Here is a 13,450-nt window from a genome sequence, read left to right as displayed (position 1 = left end):
TAGTCCCAATTTCCCTAATTCCTTCACACTCCAGCAACTACTAATTTATTTTTTTCTCTATAGATTTGCCTCTCTGGACATTCCATATAAATGGAATTATACATGTTTTGGGGTCTCTTCTTTCTCTTACAATCATGTTTTCAAGTATATGGTGCATTTTATCTTACTTAACATTCAAAGATAATTTATTGGAATATAATACAATCATCTGCTCAGAATAGCAGTACTACATTTACTGTGCCATGCTTGTGGAATAATGAGAGAAGACTCACCCTACCACTGGGGAGACCACGGTCCTGGTGCTGACTTCACACTCCAACTTCTGAGGACCCCTTTCTTTATTGTAGAATGAAGGTATTAGATAAGACGATATCAAAGACTTCTTTCACTTCTGTTACTCTAGGCCTCGCTAAGGTACAGAGACACAGACTACTTGTTATTTAGGAAAAGGTGTCACAAAATCAAATAACGTAAGATTGGAAAGACCTTCATTCTTAACCCTGGAGACAGGAAATTTGGGACAGCTGCTATCAATAACACTTTGGCCTGATTATAGACTCAGGAAGCTAGCCCCAATATCTTATGCAGGAAAGAAATATACTCAAAGCCAGCCTAAGCTGTATCTGAGTGTGCTTTGATCCAGTTCTGAAAAGGGATAATGTAATAATTGATTTCTACAGTGTCTTCCTTCCTGATAAGCTCCAGACTTAAAAAAAAAAGCCATTTGAAATTTGCATATATTTGCTATGTATTCATACTTTACTTTTCTTATCCTATTTATTATGGCATCTCTAGTATTTCAAACAATGCTGGGTACAGAGCTGACAATCTATATTGCATATTTTTTAATGAATGGGTATGGGCGTGGAAGTCATATAACTAAAAGCTGGTTTACATAGTAAAGATAAGAGACATGTGGGGCTTTCTCCCCCATCCCTAGGTAGAATCATTAAGATCTAAAATCTGTATGTCTCCAGGAAAAATATAAAATGCCAAAACAAAAGAAACAATAACCAAAACACAACAAAGAAAAATATAAAGTGCCCAAAACTAAAGAAACAGTATCCGAGAGGTAGAAATAAGTTTATTTTATTAATTTTGATACAACACTAGATACAGTACATTTAATATGCTGCTTTGTTGCAGAAATTAATCAGCACCAGTTTATGGCTCAAATTACACAAGAACCATAATGTTAATTAAAATATGTGCATATCTTTTGGGCTATATTAAAAATAAACAAAACAGAAACACATGCTGATAAATGTCGCTTGATTCATTTTTACCTTTCTTTGGAAAGAGATGAAAGGATTATCATACACTTTAAATTTTTATTTTTAGCAAATAGATGCTCTGTTAAAGATCAACATTCAGAAGATTGAGAAACGTTACTCACTGTTGAGCAGGGTTCATGCCTTTGGGCATGGGGGAGGTTTCCTGAGTCAGTATTCAAGTTTGAAGAGGAAATCTGTGTGACAGTCAGGTCGTCCCTCCTGATGCAGTCTTTCCTAGCTAGCTACCATCAGTCCTCAATCTTTTATTCAACCCTTCTCAATTTCTCCTTTGCTCTAATCTCCCACTTCCATTCTACTGGCTACTCTATTTCCTTCCTTTCCATTTCCACCAGAACCTGGAAGGCAGCAGTGACCTTAAGGTGGAGGGGAAAATGACAATCGTTTGCTTCTCTTTCCCTGAGTCCAATCACAATCGTGATAAAGTAGTGAAAGCCCAGCACCTAGACTAGCCTGAGTTTGCATATTCTTTCAATTATTTGGATATCCCAAATTGATTGCTGCTTTTATAATCAGGATTTTGTGTGTGTGTGTGTGTGTGTGTGTGTGTGTGTGTGTGTGTGGTACTGGGGGTGTAATGCAGGGGCTTTTCTACCTCTGGGCTATACTCCCAGACCTATTTTATACTTTATTTGGAAACAGGGTCTCACTAAGTTGCTGAGGGCCTCACTAAGTAGCTGAGGCTGGCTTCGAACCTGTGTAATACTCCTGTCTCAGCCTCCCAAGCACTGGGATTACAAGCGTGCACCACTACACCTGGATTTAAAATCCAGAATATTAAAAAATATTCTCCACTCTGAGCTTCATTATGATGTATTATTACAATGTACCAATAAAAATTTTTTAAATATTCTTTTAGCATTCTTTCATTGTCACAAGAATCAAACCATTCTCTCTTTATGATAACATTTGCAGTTATAGTTGTGACATTTTTATTGTAGAAAAGTACAATAAATCTACCAGGCTGCCCAGGTTCTCTACAGTTAAAAGAGTTCTAGATTTCCAGTTTTAAATAGTTTATAGTCTTAGAATTCCAGTATAAAGTGAATTTCTTATTTTCTGCGCTTTCCTCCTACAACTTAATCCTTCTTTTCTTTACCTGGAATTCCACTTTTTCACACTGCAGAAGACCAAAAGGAATTGACTAGAGCTGATACAGAGGATGGATTGGACATATTTTGGTTAATTACCAGAGGATTCTTATGTCCCCAAAGACGACCTGTGCATTATATGAATCTGGAGCTGACCTTGGTCATATAAGCCCCTTGATTCTAAACTCTTATATAGATTTAAGTAAGAGACAGAACGCCTGAGTCATAGCTTAACCTCTTTATGTAAAAATTTCCATTAGTCAAAACTTTGATAAATGAACAGAAATAAGCCTGTCATGTTTTTATATCCAGAAACTGGAATGATTTTCTTAACCATTTTTAGTGTTTACAGCTCTCAAAGTATTAATGATTTTAAAAGCCTGCACCAAAGCACTAGTCTACTTGAAACCCCCTTTTATTTTTGAAGTTACACTGCTACTGATATAGCAAGTTACATTTGGCATAACCATATTTTTCGGTTATTATAAAGAGGAAAATTTCTAATAAACATTTGAGAAATCAAATTCTAATTTCCTATTAATAAACCTTGATTTCAGAAGGGAGTTCTATGAGGGATACAACATGCTTCATTGCCACAAAAATGTTTCACTCGGCTGAGTTAATAAATTAATAAGGTACTTTTCCATTAGAGAATCTAGTTAACATAACATTTCTGCAAATGTCAAAGATTTAAGGGCTCAAAACCGCATCAAAATCCTTTCTATGAATATAAGTTTTCAGTATTTTTTTTTTCATTCATCAGCATAGTTCAGAGGGACACTTCTGAGGAGGAGGCAGTATTTTTCTCCCATATGTCAACTGTCATTCATGTATACTCTTTTTTCTAAATGTCCTTGAGAAATGCCAGGCAGTATAATAAACACAGATGAAGATAAAGAGATTATGTTCCTTTATATTTCTCATGACTTTGGAAGGCCGGGGAAACTCAATCTTCAGCCTTGGAGTGGCACAATGCCAACATTGCCACAGGAAGAGAAGATGTATTTCGTGAGTAGCGATGGGTAGACTGAAGGACAGGTAGCCCCGTGCATCTTCACCTGAACTAGATCTGTGCAGTCAAACCTCCATCGACGAGATTCTGCCACCTAAAAAAGAAGCCTCCTTTCCCTCCACAGCCTCTCCCTTTAGGCTTCACATTGAAAGGACTCCAAAGGAACAAACATATCCTTTGCAATTTGACCCTGGTTTAACGAGGCAAGAGGGCTAACTTCACTCAGATTGACATGGTAGGAGCGCTGGCAAAACAGATTTCAGAATGGGATCATTTGAGGTAATGGGATTAAAAAGTCCAAGGACCGTGAAAGTTGGTGCTGCTTGAGATTTGGAGTAGGGGCAAGGTGCAGGTCTTCTGGAATAAACAAATCTTACATCTCATAATAATGCAGGCATTTATTTTGAAAGGTATTGAGATACAAAAATTTTATCTCATTTTGTAAGAGTTAATACCAAGCTTTCTAAAACTACCAATCTAGGTTCTGTTTTTTTGGTTTTTTTTTTTTTTTTTTTTTTTACTAGATAGAATCACAAAGATGTACCCAGCTTGTCATGACAGACTGTCTTCTGTTGAGCAATATTCATAAATCCTGTAAATAAATAGGTGAGAAATCTCAGGTTGCCACATTTAGAGTTTCCTGGCGCACATGAAATTGTGACGTTTGCCCTTCCTACAGCTCTTCATTTGCCATTTTCCTCCTCTTTGAACTAAAATGCAGTTCTTTCCAGGCTTTGAGTGGTGAGGGGGTCCTCTCTTCCAGTTGGTGAAGGTGACAGGTTCACCACTGATCCACTCCCACTGTCCAGCATGGACTCGGTCATTCAAACCTAATGTGAGCCAAAAGGATGTGCCACACAACTTTATTCCATTTACACTTAGATATCTTGTTTTGTCTATTGTTTCAAGCACAGTTATCACATACAAATGTAGGTGAGATTCTAAAACTATTCAACACTATTTAAGAGTTCAAGGCTTTGAGGTCAGACAGAATTAAGTCCATATTCTAGATCCACCATCTGCTAGTTGAACCTCTTTGGGCCCGTTACTTACCTTCTTCATCTTAAGGAATGGGTTTAAAATTTGTACATGTGTTTTGTTTTGAAGATTAAATAAAATAATGCATATAAAATCGTGACATGTGTGTTTAATAAATGTTAGCTAATATTATGCATATCATCTTACATGGAAAACTCATCCTAGAGAAAATAGGCATTTCCTTGTCTATTGTTCTTCCTCCTCATTATTTAAATGTCTTATTTCCATACCTGAAAGCAGCTTACTATATATTATTTTTAGTCTACAGTTTAAGATGTTTCAATCAGCTACAATTCCAGTGAAGAGCAGCTTCTCTCTTCTTGCCTCTCAACTCCTCCTGGCAATTGGTGTGGGTTACACTTCAATGTTTGAAACCTTCTATAGCATTTCCTTGAAGATACTTTCCTCCCCCTCAGTTTCATTCATAATAAAATAAATGGGGAACACATAAGGACGCAATCCCCTTTCATAGGATGATCTGACATCTTCCAACTCAAATTTGACCATGAAACCAGTGCCTACTGACTTAGCCTCTTACTTCCCCCAGTTGGTTGTCAGTCAATATTTTTGGGTGGAATCAGTTGAAATATCTTTGGTTAGGAATACTCTACTGCCTTCTGGTTGTTTCCTTGAATTACTAATAATACAATGCCTAACTATTTTGTGAAGGTAAAGTCTAAAAAACTGTTCATTTTGTATGTGGGGAAAAAGCATATGTTACAGCCCCACTTTTAATACTCTCAGATCATTTATGAATTAAAAGACCCACTGAGTATTACAAAAAGTTTGAGAAGCCAATAGTGGCTTTATCTTAGTTATGTCAAATACAATGCTTCTAAGGGAAAGGAGTGATAATATTGACTTTAATGTGTTCTGAGAATTTTATTTCTAAAATGGATGGAAAAGATTTGTTGTTATTGTAAAAGCTGTAGGAAATACTAACAACTTCAGAAAATAAGGAATGAAAACAAGACAACCTAAATGAGGGAATGGGAAGGGAGAAGAAGGAAATTCTCTAAAGCACACAATGCACTTAAACATATCGAAATCAACCACTAAGCCAAGCATGGGAAGGAGGGATGGGGAGGGAATTGGGTAGGGGCGAAATGGGCGATGTGTACACGTTAAGTCCACACAAGTCTTTTACCTCATTATGATGTATGAATACATGCACCAATAAAATTTTTTAAAAAGAAAATAAGGAATGAAATTATGAGCACCTATAATGTTTGAATAGAGGCAAATTATTTGTAATTCTTTAGCACATATCACTATCTTCTCCACTTAGACATATACCAGATATATATATATATATATATGTCTCTTTTTCTTCTTCTTTTTTACATTTTTTACCAGGTTTGAGTCTCTTCTAAATTATTTCATGCTTTATCTGGCTGTGGATTCTACTCTGTCACTTGTCACAAATATGATGATTTATGGATTTTACATATATAATATTACATGTATCCAACTTATATTTGTTGAATCAATTAATAAGTAAGCATAAAGAATTTTTAATGCCTTTTTAAATATTAAATGTTTCTTCACATGGCCATATTATAATTTAACCATCCCTATTTACAAAAATATCATTGCACTGAATTCCCTTAGCTATCAATTTGACCACATCCCTAATTATTTTGGGGGATAGATGTCTGAAAATTAAAAAAAACTTTGTGTGAAAAGGCTTAAGATGAGTTTTATTTTTGGGGGTACTCCTGATTGGTATGAGTTTTATTTATTTATTTTTTGTGTGCTACTGATTGGTACATGCTAAATATGTGCTCTACCACTGAACTATACCTCCAGCCTATAAGATGAATTTTAAAAGAGATGGATAGGCTCTCTAACCATTGCCTGTTGCTATCAACCACAATGACTTGGTCAATGGAGGGGAGCCACGGGTTGTTGGTACCTATTTATTCTCTTCCTGTTCTTGCCTCCCTCCTCAATGTAACACAGATACTTGCCTATCCAAAAGGGCTTTCTTCCACTGATGTCCCAGAGCCGCTGCATGTGCTGCTTGGAGAACACAGTTACAAGGCTGCTCAGATGTCTAGACACAGACAAATGACAAAAGATATGTCAGCCACAGGGACTTCACATTACTGCTCATATGAAATACATCACAGAAGAAAAATACATCTAAAATACAAAAAGGAGGGCCGGGCGTGGTGGTGCACGCTTGTAATCCCCACGCTTGGGAGGCAGAGACAGGAGGATCGTGCAGGTTCGAAGCCAGCGGCGCGCGCTGGCTTAGGAGACCCTGTTTCCAAATAAAAATGTAAAAATAGGTCTGGGAGTGTAGCCCGGAGGTCGAAGGGCTTCCAGGAACCCCAGTACCACCAAAAAAATATAAAAAATAAAAAAATAAAATACAAAAAGGAGTATTTATGTAGAAAACACTTTCAAAGATTTTAATATTCTACTTAAATTTCATGAGTGTCCACCGAGTACGGATGGGTGATAGTAAGGTAAATGTTCTTGGATTACAATATCTGGGCTTTGAAGCACAACGTGGTGGGTTTTGAACATCTTTTTGTAAAATCAGCAACTGCCTACTTCTAAAGCCTAATTACTGTGTGTGTGAGGGAGGGGTACTGGGGATGAAAGCCGGGGGAATTCTACGTCCGAGCTACACCCCCAACCCTATTTTTTTATTTTTTATTTTGAAACAGGGTCTCACTGAGTTGCAAAGGGCCACACAAAGTAGCTGAGGCTGCCCTCGAACTGTGATCCTCCTGTCTCAGCCTCCCAAATGCTGAGATTGCAACTGTGTGCCACCACACCTGGCTAAAGCCTAATTACTTAATGCCAAAATATTACTTCTCTAGCAAGAAGTTTTTTTCTAACTGGTAAAAATCCAGCAATTCTCCAGTTAATTTGATCAGAAAGGCAACCTAATTATCTAGATAAAATTACTTATCTAAAGTTTTAGTTTGTGTGTTTAACCAAACAACCCAATATTATGACCTTTATTTTATACTCAGAGAACTTTACATAGCCCTATTGTCAAATCTTCACATATTTGAAGTTAAAGCATCTGTTCTTATGTGCACATATAAAAATTTTCTCACAAAGAGAAATCTCTGACTTATTTTTGTAGCTAGCTCAATTATTCCTATAAGTAATATTTTATCATGCCTACTTTCCCAGCAGTGCTTAATAAAAGTTCTTGTGTGTGTGTGTGTGTGTGTGTGTGTGTGTGTGTGTGTGTGTGTGTGTTGTGTGAATAAAACTTTATTTAAAGAATCAGGTGGTGGGCCATATTTGGCCCTTGAACCATAGATTGCCAACCCCTGCTTTTAAAGTTTATAAGGTCGGCCGGGCGTGGTGGCGCACGCTTGTAATCCCCGCACTTGGGAGGCAGAGACAGGAGGATCACGCAGGTTCGAAGCTAGCCCCGCACGCTGGCTTAGGAGACCCTGTTTCCAAATTTTAAAAAAATGCAAAAATAGGTCTGGGAGTGTAGCCCGGAGGTAGAAGGGCTTCCAGGAACCCCAGTACCACCAAAAAAATAAAAAAAATAAAAAAATAAAAAAAATAAAAAATAAAGTTTATAAGGTCTTTGCTTTTCTACCTTTCCGCTATGCTAAATATAAACATACATGTTTATTCATAACCTTGACTTTAAGAAGCAAAATGGCACCTTGACTGAGACAATCTATTAAAAGTTCTTTTTAAATGCTTTACTAAAAAGCCAAAAGATTATTTCTTTTCTTCTTAAAAATAAAAAAACTCTAAGTCTGAAACAAGAAAAAGAAACACACAATGCAGACATGTATCATAACATCACATTGTATCCCATATATAAAATAATTTACCAATTAAAAATAAAATTAAATCAAAAAGGAATAATTTAAGAAATTTAAAATATAAAACATCACCACGATCTTGTTGCCTGCTCACTATCCACTGATATGAAAACAAGTAGGAAACTAAATTAGCAACATTTACACAGGGTCAGAAAACTGCTGAACTAAATTTTACTCATTTTGCCTATGTCTTTCATAACTTGAATCTATTTCTCTGCACTTGCCACATAGAGTAAAGGTAATATATGTGTTTCTTAATGCTCTGTCCCCATTAGCACCAGTACTGCCCTGCTCTGTGATGCAAAGGTGTGTTCCAGGCCTCCTGAGAGGTGTAAGACTCTCTCTCCTTCCACTGAATAGCTTTAGGTGCTGCTGGCTTGAGTGCTATGCGTTGGTTCTGATCTCATTAGTTACTGTCAGCTTCTGTCTGGCGGCTACTGCAGGTGTTATGGGCATCTCTTCCTCCCCTTCCTCTCACATGGAATATGGCCATTCTAATGTGCTCTGGGCTTTAGAACACAGACTGTCAAGCTTGTATTAAATGAAGGTCAAGGGAGCTTGCGTGGCTGTCCCAGTGGGTGGCTGTACTGGACTGAGGATGGGGATGAGGACTCCACCCCTAGCTCTGCTCCTTCTCTCCTTTACTGAGCCTCCTCATTTCCTTTCTGAACTAATTTCCTTACTGAAGTTCACCAATGTCCCAGCCTCAGCTTCATCATTAGGGAGTAATGGGTTTGTTCAAAAACATTTAGCATCTCCTCTCACTTGAAGATTCTTGAAATTGTCATTAAAACAGACTTTGTAAAATTGTTTTTAGCTGTCCAAGTACAATTTTAGTTTTCCCTTTGACTCTCCAAAAAGCAAGATGTCCCCAAAGAGCCAGATAGCAAAATATCTGTGCTTCAGATAGGTAACGTCTTGAAGCATAGTTATTCACAAAAGAAACGTTTGAGTATTTATATGTTGATTATTTTATAAAAATACTATTTATTTTCATTTGGTTCATATAGCTATAAAATATGGTAGATATTATCTGTATAGATATATTTACTTAGGGATGGTGAAATACAAAGGCAAACATATACAAATAAAAATCCTCTGGCTCCTCTAAAATGTGAAGGCATTTAAAGTGCAAAATTAAAAACAGAAGCCTTAATTTTTCTGGTTATTGAAATAAACATCTACTTTAAAAGGTTTTGATTAAGAATCAGTACATATCAGGGCAACTCTTTACAGATAGACCAGCAGGGGATCCAGACACTCCTGTGGGAAGACAAAATGGCTTCATAGATAATGATCTATAATAACAGAATTACCAATGTACGACTGCCTTGGGCAATGAGCAGATGAGATTACCATATGTAAATTCCAGAAATGTCTAATCCAGGAGTCTGGCTCCTTTGGGTTAGAAAAATAATAAAACACCAGTGGGGAGGAAAAGAGATTGGAGATAAAGGTTGAGCTGAGTTAGTAATCTGATTAGGGGCAAGGGATAAAGTAAATTTTGCTGTTTTTATTGAAATCTGGCCATTGTACATGACCTTATGTAAAAGATCTTTCAGTACCTATACCAATGAGGGAGGCCCCAGAACAAAGCATCAAAGAATGGTCACTTGGACCAAATAAAAAAGCATACTATATGCATACTAATTCTAATTATAGATTCTGAAACCATCTTCTAAAAAACCTCATGGGAACATAAATCTCTAAATTTTAAAATGTTAAACTATAAATTTTACATCACAGAAAGAATTGACAATTCCCAAAGAAGTACCCATTTTAATTTTGGTGGTACTAGAGGTGGAACCCAGAGGCTTTCTACCTCCGGAATATACTCCCAGACCCATTTTATATTTTATTTGGAAACAGGGTCTCACTAAGTTGCTGAGAGCCTCACTAAGTAGCTTAGGCTGGCTTCGAACCTGCGCGATCCTCCTGTCTCAGCCTCCCAAGCGCGGGGATTACAAGCGTGCTCCACCACGCCCGGCTAAGTACCCATTTTTAATCCAATGATGTTGGTGAAGAAGACAAAATGAACCAGAAAAGTAAAAGATGAAGAGAAGCAAGGACACCCAAAGGATGAATAAAACTATGCTGAAGGGACACAGGAGGACTTGGGGTCTAGAGAAAACTATACTGAGCGGCCTTCTCTCCCAAAAATGCTTCTCCTAGAATTAGACTTATCCAAAGAAATAGAGCAACTTTTTGTTTTTCTTTTAATTTGTTTTTAATCTGTTGAAGACTTTTAAAAAATGTTTGTAATACATAAAAGTGCAATCCACTCTTGTTTTTTAAAATAAAATGCACATTGAAGCATCATGCAAATGCAATCAAGTCAAATGTTAATACCCATTTTTCAATTAAAATTAAAAATAGAAGTTTTCAATGATATTTTAAAAATCACATCATATACATTTTTCTATTTTTCTCTAGTGTGTGTGTGGAGGGGCAACTGGGGATTGAACACAGGGGTATTCTACCTCTGAGCAACATTCCCAACCCTATTTTATTTCCTATTGTGAAACTCTGTCTTGCTAAAGACTTTGCTAAGTTCCTGAGGCTGTCCTTGAACCTGTGATCCTCCTATCTCAGCCTCCCAAGTACTGGGATTACAGGTGTGCCACCACAGCTAGCTTCTTTGCTTCTCTTACACACCCTTAGAATAACACCAGAAATAACATTTTATAGATGATTTAGTTTTAGTATCAATATGGTAAAGAGGTAATGTATAACCTGAAAGATTTTATTTTGCAGATAGAAAATGAGTTACTTACTAAATTAGGGTGGAAAAGTTCTAGTTATCCTTATTTTCTCTAGCTCTGAAAGCTCTCTCAGTTTTATATCTTAAAAAGTCATAGTTTTACAGTTTAAAACAATTCCCCTGAGACTAGAGTTTATCAAAACAACTTCAAATAATTTGAATTTGCTTATAAAAGTCATGTTTGATCTGCTAGATGTAATCATTTTTCTAGATATAATCTCCTTGAATTAACAGAGAAGGTGGAAATTCTTTGGATATCATAGTAGATTTTCTAATGGTTTATTCTAGAACAAAATATCTTTCTATTTACAGTATTTCTAAATTCATTACACTTAGGTCCCAGGAACTTTTTAATTGAACCTATAGTGAGACATCAATTCAATAAATTTTAAATCCTGTCTTTTTTTTCTTTTCTTTTTTTTTTTTTTTTTTTTTTGGTGGTACTGGGGTTCCTGGAAATCCTTCTACTTCTGGGCTACTCCCAGACTTATTTTATACACTTTTTTTTTTTTTAAATTTGGAAACAGGGTCTCTTAAGCCAGCTTAGCTGGCTTTAAACCTGCGTGATCCTCTTGTTTCCACCTCCCAAGAGCGGGGATTACAAGCCTGCGCCACCACGCCTGGCTAAAATCCTGTCATTAAAATTCAGTAGGAAGTAGTTATCAGAACTGTATGACATGACTGATGTAAAATGTAGCATTTAAATGTGCCATATAGGTCGGGTGTGGTGGCACACGCTTGTAATCCCTGTGCTTGGGAGGCTGAGACAGGTTCGAAGCCAGCCTCAGCTACTTAGTGAGGCTCTCGGCAACTTAGTGAGACCCTGTTTCCAAATAAAATATAAAAAAAAAAAAATAGGTCTGGGAGTATAGCCTGGAGGTAGAAAGCCTCTGGGTTCCACCCCCAGTACCACCAAAACAAAAAACAAAAACCCTGCCATATAGGACAGATGAATCTGGAAAGTTGTAGTGTCTATTTCCCTAATAAATGAGGAATTAGTTATTGGATTGTTGGGACAATACTAAAGAATAGTTCTTACAAGTGTGGTCTGGTAGTGAGTGTTTAGCTCAGAGCATTTGCTTAGCATGTGCAAGACCCTGGGTTTGACACCCAGGTTTGACATGCTTAGTATGTGTAAGACCCTGGGTTTGACACCCAACAAAACACAAAAACTAAAAAATGTGTGGTCTGGTCTCAACACTTCTAGTACAATAAGTGCCCAATACTCATCTGTTAAATGAATCAGTTTATAAACTCAGAACTGGATTGTACGTTAGGTTTGCTCTGAAAAGTTAGCTTGATTTAAATTCAAAGGAAACTTAGGAAGCCAGGCGTGGTGGCGCATGCTTGTAATCCCAGCACTTGGGAGTCTGAGACAGGAGAATCACACAGGTTCAAAGTCAGCCTCAGCTACTTAGTGAGGCTCTCAGCAACTTAGTGAGACCCTGTTTCCAAATAAAGTATAAAATAGGTCTGGAAGTATAGTCCGGAGGTAGAAAGCCTGTGGGTTCCACCCCCAGTACCACCAAAAACTAAAAATAATAATAAAAAAAAAGGCCAGGTGTGGTGGCATACGCTTGTAATCCCAGCATTCGGGAGGCTGAGACTCGAGGATCGTGGTTCTCGGAGAGCCTCAGCTACTTAGTGAGACCCTCTGCAACTTAGTGAGACACTGTTTCAAAATAAAGAATAAAATATAGGGCAGGGGGTGTAGCTCGTAGGTCAAATGCCTCTGGGTTCCATCCCCAGACCCACAATAAAAATTTTTAAAACAATTAAAAAATGATTTAAAAAGTTTTAAAAAAGAAAAAAGAAAACTTAGAAACCATAATTTAATAAAAATTTTAATATTCCTTTTCTGTGAGTGGTACAAACTTTCAACACATAGTTTTGAAAACCATTTTTAGGTTAGCCTAACACAAAGTTAAAATAGACATGCTTGTGAGGACACACCTGTGAAGATACACCTGTGATGAGACATCCCCTATATTTATGATGGAGCTATTTTTGAGAGTATAATGGAAAAGTATGTCCTAACTCTCATTTATTTACTTATATGGCCATAAGCAAGTGATTCGGCTCCTAAATTTTTTTTATATCGTGATCTATAAAGTGTAGATAATATTACCTGCTTCCTTCACAGAAATGATGAGAGGATCAAATAAGCTCATACATGTGAAAGGATTCTGTGAACTACAAAGTAAAATATAAAAGTAAGGCCTTACTGAAAGGAGGACATGTAGAACCAGGTCAGGTTAGGGGAGGTCATGGCTAGTGATGCTTAAAACCAAGCTGTAGACGAAACTTCAGCTCAAGTGCATGGTGAAGTAGGTAGGTGTTAAATTAATTTTGGCCTTAAGTTTATTATTGGCCTGATTTATATAATATCGATAGATCTGTGAAGAAACTTCTCTATAACTAGTCTTGCTCCTATTCAAAGC

General features: G+C 36.9%; 1 protein-coding gene across 1 annotated transcript in view; it reads right to left on the bottom strand.

The window, feature by feature from the left end:
• Window positions 1-3,684: 3,684 nt before the first annotated feature.
• Window positions 3,685-13,450, bottom strand: part of FREM1 (FRAS1 related extracellular matrix 1) — a 131,612-nt gene continuing 121,846 nt past the window's right edge. The window contains 2 exon segments of the mRNA XM_080709437.1: window positions 3,685-4,225; window positions 6,404-6,489. Of these exon segments, the coding sequence (XP_080565563.1) occupies window positions 4,026-4,225; window positions 6,404-6,489 (286 nt within the window). The 3' untranslated portion in view covers window positions 3,685-4,025.

Source organism: Muscardinus avellanarius (assembly GCF_963383645.1).
Source record: "Muscardinus avellanarius genome assembly, chromosome: 13".
In the NCBI taxonomy this organism is placed as follows: domain Eukaryota; kingdom Metazoa; phylum Chordata; class Mammalia; order Rodentia; family Gliridae; genus Muscardinus; species Muscardinus avellanarius.
The sequence above is the reverse complement of the archived record's forward strand: the minus strand, read 5'-3'. Positions and strand labels throughout refer to the sequence as shown.